The sequence below is a fragment of the Ranitomeya variabilis genome, chromosome 1 (genome assembly GCF_051348905.1).
Source record: "Ranitomeya variabilis isolate aRanVar5 chromosome 1, aRanVar5.hap1, whole genome shotgun sequence".
In the NCBI taxonomy this organism is placed as follows: Eukaryota; Metazoa; Chordata; class Amphibia; order Anura; family Dendrobatidae; genus Ranitomeya; species Ranitomeya variabilis.
Window position 1 is genome coordinate 360319091 of NC_135232.1, and position 12685 is coordinate 360331775.

At 41.9% G+C, this 12685-nt stretch overlaps 1 protein-coding gene across 1 annotated transcript in view; it reads right to left on the minus strand.

Moving 5' to 3' along the window:
- The window catches only part of SPTLC1 (serine palmitoyltransferase long chain base subunit 1), a 96414-nt gene that overhangs the window by 13313 nt on the left and 70416 nt on the right, over nt 1–12685 (minus strand). The window contains exons 10-12 of the mRNA XM_077299927.1: nt 8570–8665; nt 2654–2750; nt 1342–1396 (exon numbers count right to left, since the gene is read on the minus strand). Coding sequence (XP_077156042.1) covers nt 1342–1396; nt 2654–2750; nt 8570–8665 — 248 coding nt within the window. The remainder of the gene's footprint in view (nt 1–1341; nt 1397–2653; nt 2751–8569; nt 8666–12685) is intronic.

Below are 12685 nucleotides of genomic sequence, written 5' to 3' on the forward strand. Positions count from 1 at the left end.
TCTTTTTGATTGCGTTTTATTCCACTTTTTGCTCGTCAGTATGAGGACAAAGCATTGTTTTTTTCCCTTTTTTATGGTGTTCACTAACGGGTTAACTAGTAGGACAGTTTTATAGGTCAGGTTTATTGCGGACACGGTGATGCCAAATATATGTACTTTCATTGTTTATATTTTCTTCATTCAAATATTTAGATACATTATCTTTTTTTGAAAAATATTTTTACAATTTAAAATTTATTTTTTTTACTTTTTTTCTAACTTTTTTATTTTGTCTGACCATAGGACAATCATTTTTTGCAGGCTGATCGCTTCTACAGCATGGGGATGCAGCAGCATCCCATGCTGTAGAAACTGTCAGCTCTGCACTGACAAACTTGCTCATCAAGTTTCCCAGGTCTGGTGACCCGGATGTCGTCATGATGACATGGGGTCACCATGGTAACTATCAGGGTCTCTGATCTAAAGGCAGTGGAGCTGTCAGCCTTCTGCCGGCTCCCGGAATGCTGCAATCGTGTTCAATCGCAGCATTTCAGGGGTTAAAGTGCAGGGAGCGGTCTGCGACTCCTCCAGGCACTTAGTGCCGGGTGTCAGCTGTCAGAATCAGCCGATACCTGGTCGCGATCGACCATCCCACCCCCGTTTGATGTAATATTTCGTCGTCCATGGTCAAATAGGTCCAGGGCACATGGACGTATTATTACGTCTGATGTCAGAAAGGGGTTAACCAATGGAAACCTGACCTGTCAGCCCCGAGGATTAAATCCTAATTAAAACTGTATTACTTGGCTTTACAAGGCACTCCCTCTAGCCGTCACACAGCACTATTTGTTAACTCTTTTGGCTTATTTATATTTATTTATCAGAGATACCTGGTGATTGCATTAACAAAGCAGATTTCTGCTATATATGTGGCAACGTGACTTTTGCATCACAAAAGAAACACTCCCATGGTTAGAAAAGCCAATAACCCATTTTTTTAGATGCAGAATAGATCAGGACAAGAATTGAGCTCTGCACATAGGCTGCAATAGATGTGCATCTTATGAAATGATTGAATGGGAAAAGGCAATCCTTTTGCAATCCCAATCAAATCACACTACCAACTGCTATTTTAGAAGTCTACTCTACTGGATACATGCCGACATCCCTAGTTAATCTGTTTGCCAGCTAAGCTCAGAACCACACTTTAGCGGTCTTTGACCTATGCTGTAATAATAAAGTGATTTCACAAGAAGTCAGTTATTTTGTAAGATAAAAAATAAAGACAAAGGCCAATACAGTTCAAACAACAGAAAGGGGCAAGATGTGAATGAAGGGAAGGGGCTATTTTATTTTACATACCCTTGCAATGCTTTATGGATTCTTTGGCACTTTTCTTTTAAGGTGTGGAATATTTCTATAAAAAAAAAAATCAATATCTAATTTTAATTAAAAAAAAAAAAAAATACATACATGTCACTTCCCAGCAAAAGCAATCAGAAAGTATTGCTTTACCAGAAATAAGATTTTGAAGCACATAGGGGTTCTCTCAGGTTGTAAACGCTAAACTCTACCCAAAATACAAGGCAAAATGAATAATAATCAAGTAAAATCAGTATTTTAATCATGTTAATAGCAAAGTAAACACATCAGAGACTGAACAGGAATCACTGCAGAGCAAGAAATTATATGAAAAAACTGGTGACAGGGTATGTCAAAAAAGAACAACAAGAATGAATAATGGTGAAGAGGAAATTAAAGGGAACCTGTCACCCCCAAAATCGAAGGTGAGCTAAGCCCACTGGCATCAGGGGCTTATCTACAGCATTCTGTAATGCTGTAGATAAGCCCCCGATGTAACCTGAAAGATGAGAAAAAGAAGTTAGATTATACTCACCTGGGTGGGCGGGCGGTCCGATCCGATGGGCGTCACGGTCCTGTCCGGGGCCTTCTATCTTCATAGGATGACGTCCTCTTCTTGTCTTCAAGCTGCTGGAGCCACGGTGTGAAGACAAGAAGAGGACGTAATCGTAAGAAGATGGGAGGCCCCGGACCGGACCGCGACGCCCATCGGACCGGACTGCAGCGGGAACACCCCTGGGTGAGTATAACCTAACCTCTTTTTCTCATCTTTCAGGATACATTGGGGGCTTATCTACGGCATTACAGGATGCTGTAGATAAGCCCCTGATGCCAGTGGGCTTAGCTCACCTTCGATTTTGGGGGTGACAGGTTCCCTTTAATACATTTTATGTTAACTATTGCTAGAGAAAACTCAAAATCTGAAAATGTTAAACAAAGTCAAATGACCAGCCACCTGTTAGCTTTGGTTTTTCCTGAAATAGTAATGTTTCTTTAATGTAGCTCTTCTAAAGGTGATACTTCTCCAAATGAGATATGTACTGCATCCAAGGCACGTTGGGAGATCACAGCTCTGAAGACTGTATATTATGAGCTGTTCTGCAGCACCCAACAGTGGCCACTACACAAATGGAGCGGTATTGTTCTGCACCATTCACTGTTTACATTGGCCTACGAATGGAGCAAAGAACAACTGATCCGTAGTGGTGCTGGGTGTCAGACCACCACAGATCTGATAACTGAATTATTTAAGAGCATGGATGGGTGTTCTATAATCAACAAAGCAAACCAAGCCTTAGAAATAAAACAATACCTGAAGTTTCCTCCATAATATTAAGGCCTTCGATAGCAGCAGACGCTAGCAAAGGGGGAAGCGATGCTGAAAAACAGTATCCTTGGCCAGATAGTCTCTATTATAAATATAGAAAAATTAACAATTTTGAGTTCTTTTATTTTTAAAAGTCACATACATTATATTTTGAGAGCCTATGGAGCGCTTAGAGAACATACCTGTTCTGCTCCTGCCAGCAATTCTGCTGTTTCCGTTGAGGTTAAATTGACAGAGCAGCAGTCTCTTTTCTGCACCTACTGCATAACGGTCACACTGCTCTAAACAGTGGAACCTCCCTTATTACTGATATTTTTATTATATTTTGAAAGTTGCTTATTTTTAAGCACTAATATAAAACAGTGGTGAAATTTGGTGATAAGTACTCATTAAAAATGGGCTTATCTGGATGTGCAGGCGTGTTCTTTAGGATAAGGAGAATAAGCTGTAGCCGCTTTTTTTCATTAGAATATATACACACACAATATATATATATATATATATATATATATAAAAAAATATATATATATATATATATATATATATATATATATATTTCAGTTCTTCAATACAAACAGTGAAACTCATTACAAACAGAGTGATCTATTTTAACCCCTGGAGCTTTTTTCGCTTTTCGCTCCCCTTCTTTCCAGAGCCATAACTTTTTTATTTTTCAGTCGATATGGCCATGTGAGGGCTTATTTTTTGCGGGACGAGTTGTACTTTTGAACGACACTATTGGTTTTACCATGTCGTGTAACAGAAAATGGGGAAAAAATTCCAAGTGCCATGAAATTGCAAAAAAAGTGCAATCCCACACTTGTTTTTTTGATTGGCTTTTTTGCTAGGTTCACTAAATGCTAAAACTGACCTGCCATTATGATTCTCCGGGTCATTACAAGTTCATAGACACCAAACATGTCTAGGTTCTCTTTTATCTAAGTGGTAAACAAAAATTCCAAAGTTTGCTAAAAGAAAAATAACTAAATTGTGCAATTTTCCGAGACCTGTAGCGTCTCCATTTTGCGTGATCTCGGGTAAGGTAAGGGCTTATTTTTGGCGTGCCGAGCTGACGTTTTTAATTATACCACTTTTGTGCCCATTATTGCATTTTAATGCAATGTCACGGCAACCAAAAAAACGTAATTTTGTCGTTTTGATTTTTTTCTACCTACGCCGTTAAGCGATCGGGTTATTTTTATATTGATAGATCGGGCGATTCTGAAAGCAGCGGTACCAAATATGTGTAGGTATGATTTTTGTTTATTGCTTTATTTTGATTGGGGAGAAAGGGGGTGATTTGAACTTCTATATATTTTTTTTTACTTTTTTTAAATATTTTTAAACACTTTTTTTTTTTTTTTTTTTTTTTTTACTTTTGGCATGCTTCAATAGCCTTTATGGGAGACTAGAAGCTGCCACAACTCGATTGCCTCTGCTACATAGAGGTGATACACAGATCACCTCTATGCAGCGGAATTACAGGCTTGCTATGAGCGCCGACCACAGGGTGGCGCTCATAGCAATCTGCCATCAACAACCATAGAGGTCTCGAGGGGACCTCTGGTTGTGATGGCAATGCATTGATGACCCGCGATCACATGACGAGGTCAGCGGTGCGCATACTTCCGGTCACGCGGCCGGCAGCGCTTGCTAAATGCTGTTGTCAGAGTTGGACAGCGGCATTTAACTAGTTAATGGGCGCAGGCGGATGAAAACAGCTGACATGTCCCGGCCTTGATGCGGGCTCACTGCCGGAGCCCACCTCAAAGCGGGGTATACTGCCAGCTGACGTACTATTCCGTCAGCTGGCAGAAAGGGGTTAAGTGTTTATTTCTGTTAATGTTGATTATGGCTTACAGCCTATGAAAGCCCAAAGTCATTATCTCATAAAGTATTCTAATTTATAACACCAGCTTGAAAAATGATTTTAAAATCTGAAATGTTGGCCTACTGAAATGTATTTTCAGTAAATGCACTCAATACTTAGTCGGGGCTACTTTTGCACCAATTACTGCATCAATGCGGCGTGGCATGGAGGCGATCAGCCTGTGGCACTGCTGAGGTGCTATGGAAGCCCAGGTTGCTTTGATAGCAGCCTTCAGCTCGTCTGCATTGTTGGTCTGTTGTCTCATCTTCCTGTTGACAATACCCCATAGATTCTCTATGGGGTTAAGGTCAGGTGAGTTTGCTGGTCAATCAAGCACAGTGATACTGTTGTTTTTAAACCAGATATTGGTACTTTTGGCAGTGTGGCCAGGTGCCAAGTCATGCTGGAGAATGAAATTTCCATCTCCAAAAAGGTTGTCAGCAGAGGGAAGCATGAAGTGCTCTAAAATTTCCTGGTAAACAGCTGGACTGACTTTGGTCTTGATAAAACACAGTGGGCCCACATCAGTAGATGACATGGCTCCCCAAACTATCACTGATTGTGGACACTTCACACTAGACCTCAAGCAGCTTGGATTGTGGCCTCTCCACTCTTCCTCCAGACTCTGGAACCTTGATTTCCAAATGAGATGTAAAATTTACTTTCATCTGAAAATAACACCTTGGACCACTGAGAAACAGTCCAGTTCTTCTTTTCCCAGGTAAGACGCTTCTGGCATTGTCTCTTGTTCATGAGTAGAGTTGAGCAAATTTTCTCAGATTCCCTCTTATTCAGCAAGCTGGATAGCCCAGCAAACAGGCTCTCCCTGCATGTGTCGTGCCTGTCACAGCCGCGACATGCAGCTGTGGCGCCGATCACCTGATCTGCAGGCGCCATCCAGAAAGCCGGGTTCCCTCTGCAGCTTAGTCGGCAAACGTTATAGCTTGCTGAATAAGGAGGGGACCCGAGCAAATTTGCTCATCTCTAGACATGAGTGGCTTGACAAGGAATGTGACACTTGTAGCCCATGTTCTGGATACGTCTATGTGTGGTGGCTCTTGAAGCAATGACTCCAGCAGCAGTCCACTCCTTGTGAATTTCCCCCAAATTTTTAATGGCCTTTTCTTAATCCTTTCAAGGCTGCGGTTATCCCGTTGCTTGTTCACCTTTTTCTACCACACTTTTTCCTTCCATTCAACTTTCCATTAATATACTTGGATACAGCGTTCTGTGAACAGCCAGCTTCTTTAGCAATGACCTTTTGTGGCTTACCCTCCTTGTGGAGTGTGTCAATCACTGCCTTCTGGACATCTGTCAAGTCAGCAGTCTTCCCCATGATTGTGGAGCCTACTGAAACAGACTAAGGGACCTTTTTAAACTCTTAGGAAGCCTTTGCAGGTGTTTTCTGTTAATTATTCCAATTTACAGAGATAGTGACTTTGGGGTTTTCATTGGCTATAAGCCATAATCATCAACATTAACAGAAATAAACACTTGAAATAAATCACTTTGTTTGTAATGGCTCTATATAATATAGGAACTTGTCACTTTTAATATTGAAGAACTGAAATAAATTAACCTTTTGATGATATTCTAACTTCGTGAGAAGCACTTGCATATAAAACAAAAAAAACAAAAAAAACAAAAAAAATTATATATATATATATATATATATATATATATATATATATATATATATATATATATATATATATATATATATATATATATATATATATATATACACATACACACTCACTGGCCACTTTATTAGGTACACCTGTCCAACTTCTTGTTAACACTTAATTTCTAATCAGCCAATCACATGGCGGCAACTCAGTGCATTTAGGCATGTAGACATGGTCAAGACAATCTCCTGCAGTTCAAACCGAGCATCAGTATGGGGAAGAAAGGTGATTTGAGTGCCTTTGAACGTGGCATGGTTGTTGGTGCCAGAAGGGCTGGTCTGAGTATTTCAGAAACTGCTGATCTACTGGGATTTTCACGCACAACCATCTCTAGGGTTTACAGAGAATGGTCCGAAAAAGAAAAAAAATCCAGTGAGCGGCAGTTCTGTGGGCGGAAATGCCTTGTTGATGCCAGAGGTCAGAGGAGAATGGGCAGACTGGTTCGAGCTGATAGAAAGGCAACAGTGACTCAAATCGCCACCCGTTACAACCAAGGTAGGCCTAAGAGCATCTCTGAACGCACAGTGCGTCGAACTTTGAGGCAGATGGGCTACAGCAGCAGAAGACCACACCGGGTACCACTCCTTTCAGCTAAGAACAGGAAACTGAGGCTACAATTTGTACAAGCTCATCGAAATTGGACAGTAGAAGATTGGAAAAACGTTGCTTGGTCTGATGAGTCTCGATTTCTGCTGCGACATTCGGATGGTAGGGTCAGAATTTGGCGTAAACAACATGAAAGCATGGATCCATCCTGCCTTGTATGGAGCATCTTTGGGATGTGCAGCCGACAAATCTGCGGCAACTGTGTGATGCCATCATGTCAATATGGACCAAAATCTCTGAGGAATGCTTCCAGCACCTTGTTGAATCTATGCCACGAAGAATTGAGGCAGTTCTGAAGGCAAAAGGGGGTCCAACCCGTTACTAGCATGGTGTACCTAATAAAGTGGCCGGTGAGTGTGTATGTATGTATGTATGTATGTATGTATGTATGTATGTATGTATGTATGTATGTATGTATGTATGTATGTATGTATGTATGTATGTATATATATATATATATATATATATATACACATACATACATACACACACACACACATACATATATACACATATATATTTTCGAGTATAAGCTGAGTGTTTCAGCACTTTATTGTGCTGAAAATGCCCCCTAGGCTTATACTCGAGTGACGGTCCTAGAAGATGGAGGGGGAGCGGCAACAGTGGAGCAGTGGGTCACAGGAGGCATGAGCCGGCCTGCTGCAGCTGAAGCCTGTGCCTGCTGATAAAGAGATATGAATATTCAATGCGCTGGCAGTGAATATTAATTTCTCCGTAATAGTGGGCACAGTAGTCGCAGCAGCCGGCTTCCTACAGTTTCTGGGTAGTCACGTGTGCCCGCTACTTAAGAGAAATATTCACTTCTCTCCACTCCCATGTGAGTGACACTCTGCGCGCTACTTAATAGCAATGGATACTCATTGCCCTCCATGCAAATAGTCCCGGCGTGGGGAGCTGTGAGTATTCTGGCAGCTGTGCTCTGCTTATGAGCAGTGCATGACGTCCCTGCCATGTGCTGTTTACAAGCATAAAGCTCCTGCTGGCATCGGAACAAAACGCTGTTTGAGAGCGCAGGAAGGTAAGTAGGATGTGGATTTTTTTGTTGCTTTTTTATGTTTTTTGTTCGGGGCCATGCATACAAGGATGGAAATGGGGCCAATCATACCAAGATAGAAACGAGGAGGCCACGCAGACAAGGATGGGGAGGAGGAGGCCACGCATACCAGGAAAGGGATGAGGAGGCCACACAGACCAGGACGAGGATGAGGAGGCCATGCGGACCAGGACGGGGATGAGGAGGCTATGCGGACCAGGACGGGGATGAGGAGGAGGCCATGCAGACCAGGATGGGGAGGAGGAGGCCATGCAGACCAGGATGGGGAGGAGGAGGCCATGCAGACCAGGATGGGGAGGAGGAGTGCAAACCAGGATAGGGATGAGGAGAAGGCCATGCAGACCAGGACAGGGATGAGGAGGAGGCCATGCAGACCAGGACAGGGATGAGGAGGCCATGCAGACCAGGATGGGGAGGAGGAGGCCATGCAGACCAGGATGGGGAGGAGGAGGCCATGCAGACCAGGATAGGGATGAGGATTCATGCATACCAGGAAAGGCATGAGAAGACAATGAATACCCTGGTTATACACAAGTCAATACACGTTTTCCCAATTTTTTGTGGTAAAATTAGTTGCTTCTGCTTATACTCGGTTCGGCTTATACTCGAGTATATACGGTATATAAAATTATATATATCCAAGTTAGAAAACATATACGTACTTGATGATCAATAACAAACGATCGGCCACAGCAAAAACCTCCGATGGAAGCAAGAGCATTCTCCATATTTGCACTTATCAAGTCAATGTCATCAATCTAAAGAAAGATGAAAAGACATTACACAATAATTTCATTTTTTCTTTTAAACAGTCATATTATGCACGGCAGATCCCACGATTCGGTTGTATGAAAAGGATTCCTGTGACTTCGTTGTTAGATCATATGGCAAATTAAATGTGGACTGTTGGTGATGAGTGAACACTATTCACAATTGAAGGGAGCCCAAGACAGCTGAAAGCGAAAAAGTAAGGCAACAATTGCAAGTTTTCATTTTAAAAAGGGTATCTATCAGCAGCACGATGTAGGAGCAGAGAGCCCGATTCCAGCGATGTGTCAGTTGCTTGTCTGCATGGTGTCATTTTGTTACTATCAGTTTTCTCTGCTGCAGATCTAGCAGAGCTCAGAATGTGGCGTTCTGTATAACCTTGAGTACAACACTATACATTGACAGTAAGCTACTGATCGGTGCTGGGGACCGGGTTACAAAGAGATGGAGGGCTACAAGCCACAAGATAACTAGTCCTGTAGTGAAAGTCTCCTGCTTATAAAACACTTTTTGATTTTATTGAAATAGCAACAAAAAGCTTAATAAGTGACATATCACCGGAATCAGGGTTTCCGTCCTTAGATCATGCAGCTACAAGATTACCTAGTTTAAGCATGCTGATGGATTTCCTTTAAGAAAAAAATTGTGTAAGTTGAAGCCCTATTTGCATTGGATCCACATACGGTATATCAAAACTGTGCAGAATATATCATTACTGTCAGTTTCTCATTTAAGAAATTAGAATTGGCTGCTATTAATGAGGCCAATCCTTACTTTCTTAAAGGGATCACAGGAATACTGATAGTTAAATATAGAAATAGCAGTGCCAGTAGCATATTTTCTATCAGAATAAATTATGGTCAAGAAAGCTTTTTTTAAAAGAAGAAACTCCAAATAAATAGTTGAACAAAAAGAAAGGAGTTCTGACTTCATCAGTAACAATATAGCCACACAAGAGGAAAAGAAGAGCACAAAAAGTCCCACAATAAAATATCAAATTTATTCGGTAACAATACCATACAAATAAATGAGTAGTAATAATCAATTGTTGAAGATAAAGCTAAATAGTAAATATCCTAGGTGTACAGCATTGGATCCACCAATGTTCTAGAGGAGGTGGGGTAGTAGATAGCAGCAAATCAAAAATAGAATAAAGTGCAAGTGCTACCCAACACTGGGTGTTCCCAAGTTATTATAAGTCTAAGTACAGAAAAAAAGCACACAGTCTAATGCTCACCTAATATCAGATAAACACCACAGAGTTAACAGGTGGAATATATTAAAAATAGTAGGTGGACAGAGCCAACACCAAGGAGTCATATGAGACCTCCTGGTAAAGTGTATGTCACTTTAAGGGAACAATAAATATTTTAGATGAGCCAAAAGCTACCCTTACCCATTTTCACCACCTGGGGACCCAGTGTAGCAGCCCCAACGCGCGTTTTGCATGGGCTTCCTCGGGGGGCTGTTTGACACTACCCCCCCCCCTCCACTAGAACATTGGAGGATCCAGTGCTTTACACGTAGGATATTTACTATTTATCTTTATCTTCAATTGATTATTACTACTCATTTATTTGTATTGTATGGTTACTGAATAATTTTGATATTTATTCTGGGACTTCTTGTGCACTTCTTTTCCTCTTGTGTGGCTATATTCCTTGAGCTACTATAGCCCCCTTACCGTTGAGTTTAGGGTATGATGGATTGAGAACATGTTTTCTGATCGGAGGATTGTGTTTATATCAGTAACAATATAGTATAAGTTTATTGAATACCTTTTTATATAAAAGTTTCAATACATATGACAATAAATGACAAGAAGTAAACATAAGAGAATTCAGAGGATCACCCCGGGAATAGGAAATTGGGCAAGAGAAGTTATCAGTCATAAGGCAGGAGTCCGATAAATTGGGATTTCATGCCACAGAATTTCATAGATTACATGCATCACACACAGAAACCCCACCTGATTATGGGGGATAATAAGGTGCTTAGGCTGAAATCAAGAAGCACACCCGAGTATCTACAAAGGGTAATTCATTATGCCACAATGGCAAGATGAAAAGAAGAGAATATGGTAAAGTGCATGTGCATTGATAGCAAATTTGAACACTTACCCATGGTAACATGGGAGTGCAGAAACAATTCCCAGAGGGCACTTGCACTTTGCATGGGTGTTCTCTCATTTGATATCTATGGGAGTAATGTTCAATTGATTCCCAACCCCATTTAAACTGTTTGGCCCCAGACAAAATGTATTGTCTCACACCGGCTACTCACTCATATGTAAATGATAAATGAATATTCATCCCTTTCCCGCCAATAATCTGGCCCACCCCTCTGCACTGTCCTCACTGATTAGCCAAGAGTATATATGTTTAATGAATAGTCACCCCTTTTCCCACCTATAATCCCAACCACCCCTCCCAGCCAGTGTCACTGATTCAGTCAGACTGCCATATACCCAAGGATCGCATCGCAATCTTCAGACTGGCCGTCTGATCTCCTGACATAAGCATGACCGTATGTATTTCTAGGTAGCTATCACTATCAAAGGCAGGAGATACAATGACCAGTCCGAGGATTGCGATGCAATCTTCTGGCATATGGCAGTCCAACTCTGACGTCAGCACAGAGGGGTGGGAGGGATTATGGGCGGGGGAAGATGATTATTCATTTATCATTTACACATGCTTGAGATGCTGGCACGAGGCAATAAATTTGTCCTGGGCTTACAGCAAGGCAATGGGGTCACGTAGAAAAATAAAAATTACATATGCTGAAAGGGCTGCCCAAGCCCTATTTAAGGATACTATTACTACACTACAAACACATTACCTGGCAGATTCCCTTTAAGCACACGCTATATACACAATGGATATACATATACAGTGGTCAGATATGCAAATACAGGTGACAGTACATTAACTAAAGGCAGAAGATACAACAGTTACCAGTTGGTTGCTAGGCCTTGGTGCTGGCAGCCTCATGGTAGATATGGGGTGCCAGCGGGTTCTGGTTTCTTCCAACAAAATACATGGTGTGACCTCCCTTAGAAGAGAACAAGGGCCAAAGCCTTGCATGAGCAATTAACACCTTGGTTGGTCACTCCCTTTCCCACCCCCGGGATGGTCCTAGTTTCCATCCCCTCGGATCTGGTATGAAATAATGGCTCCCGTATGTCAGGAGGGAGATCTTTGAAGCAGTTAAGCAGATTGGGCTCCCAGCAGGGGTCCTCCCTGCCAGAAAGGCCTTGGTACCAGCCAGGATGCTTGGGGTGTGAGCTTTTCCATTTGGAGCTTTTGAAGATGGACCACCAGCTGCGCCAGGTGTCATATCTCAGCTTCACAATTTGAGGGAGGGCCAGAATCTCGAACCAGATATGGTACAGTTGATTGGCATGAAATAATATCACCCATATTCTGCACAGGGGTCTCTCAGCCCGTCAAGAGTTTTGAGCGAGTTTTGTGCCATGCTGGCGGTCATATGGGCCACCCTCTCTCACTCCCCATGCCGTTGTGGATAGGGGATGCGTGTAAAACTGCGCCAAGCTAACATTACATATCCCTTAAGGGCTGCGGAATGTGACGTTGGTGAAAAAGAGGAGGCCGTACCGTGTGATGCCAAACGTATTCGGGACATCGGAGGGGGAAGCTAGACAGTGCGGTTCTTCACATAGAGCTACAACAGATCAAGAGGTCATGCTGAAGTCTGACCTCAAGGACAAGGTACATAAAGCAGCACTTTCAGCATGTCTTGCTGGAAAGAAATAGTTGTGACAATAGCATGGGACCGGAAGTTTCTACTATGCGTAATAACTCCATAAATCAGTTTTAATTGGCTAGGGATGAATGCAGGCAGCCTTGGTCTGCAGATTTATAGAACTGAAACAACATTACTTAGTTACACAGACCAAGGATTTATAACTAGGGTTCATATGTTAAATAACAATGTTTTTGTGCAGAGGTTCCAAAGAGCTCACCATCAGCATTCATGGGGCTCTCCTC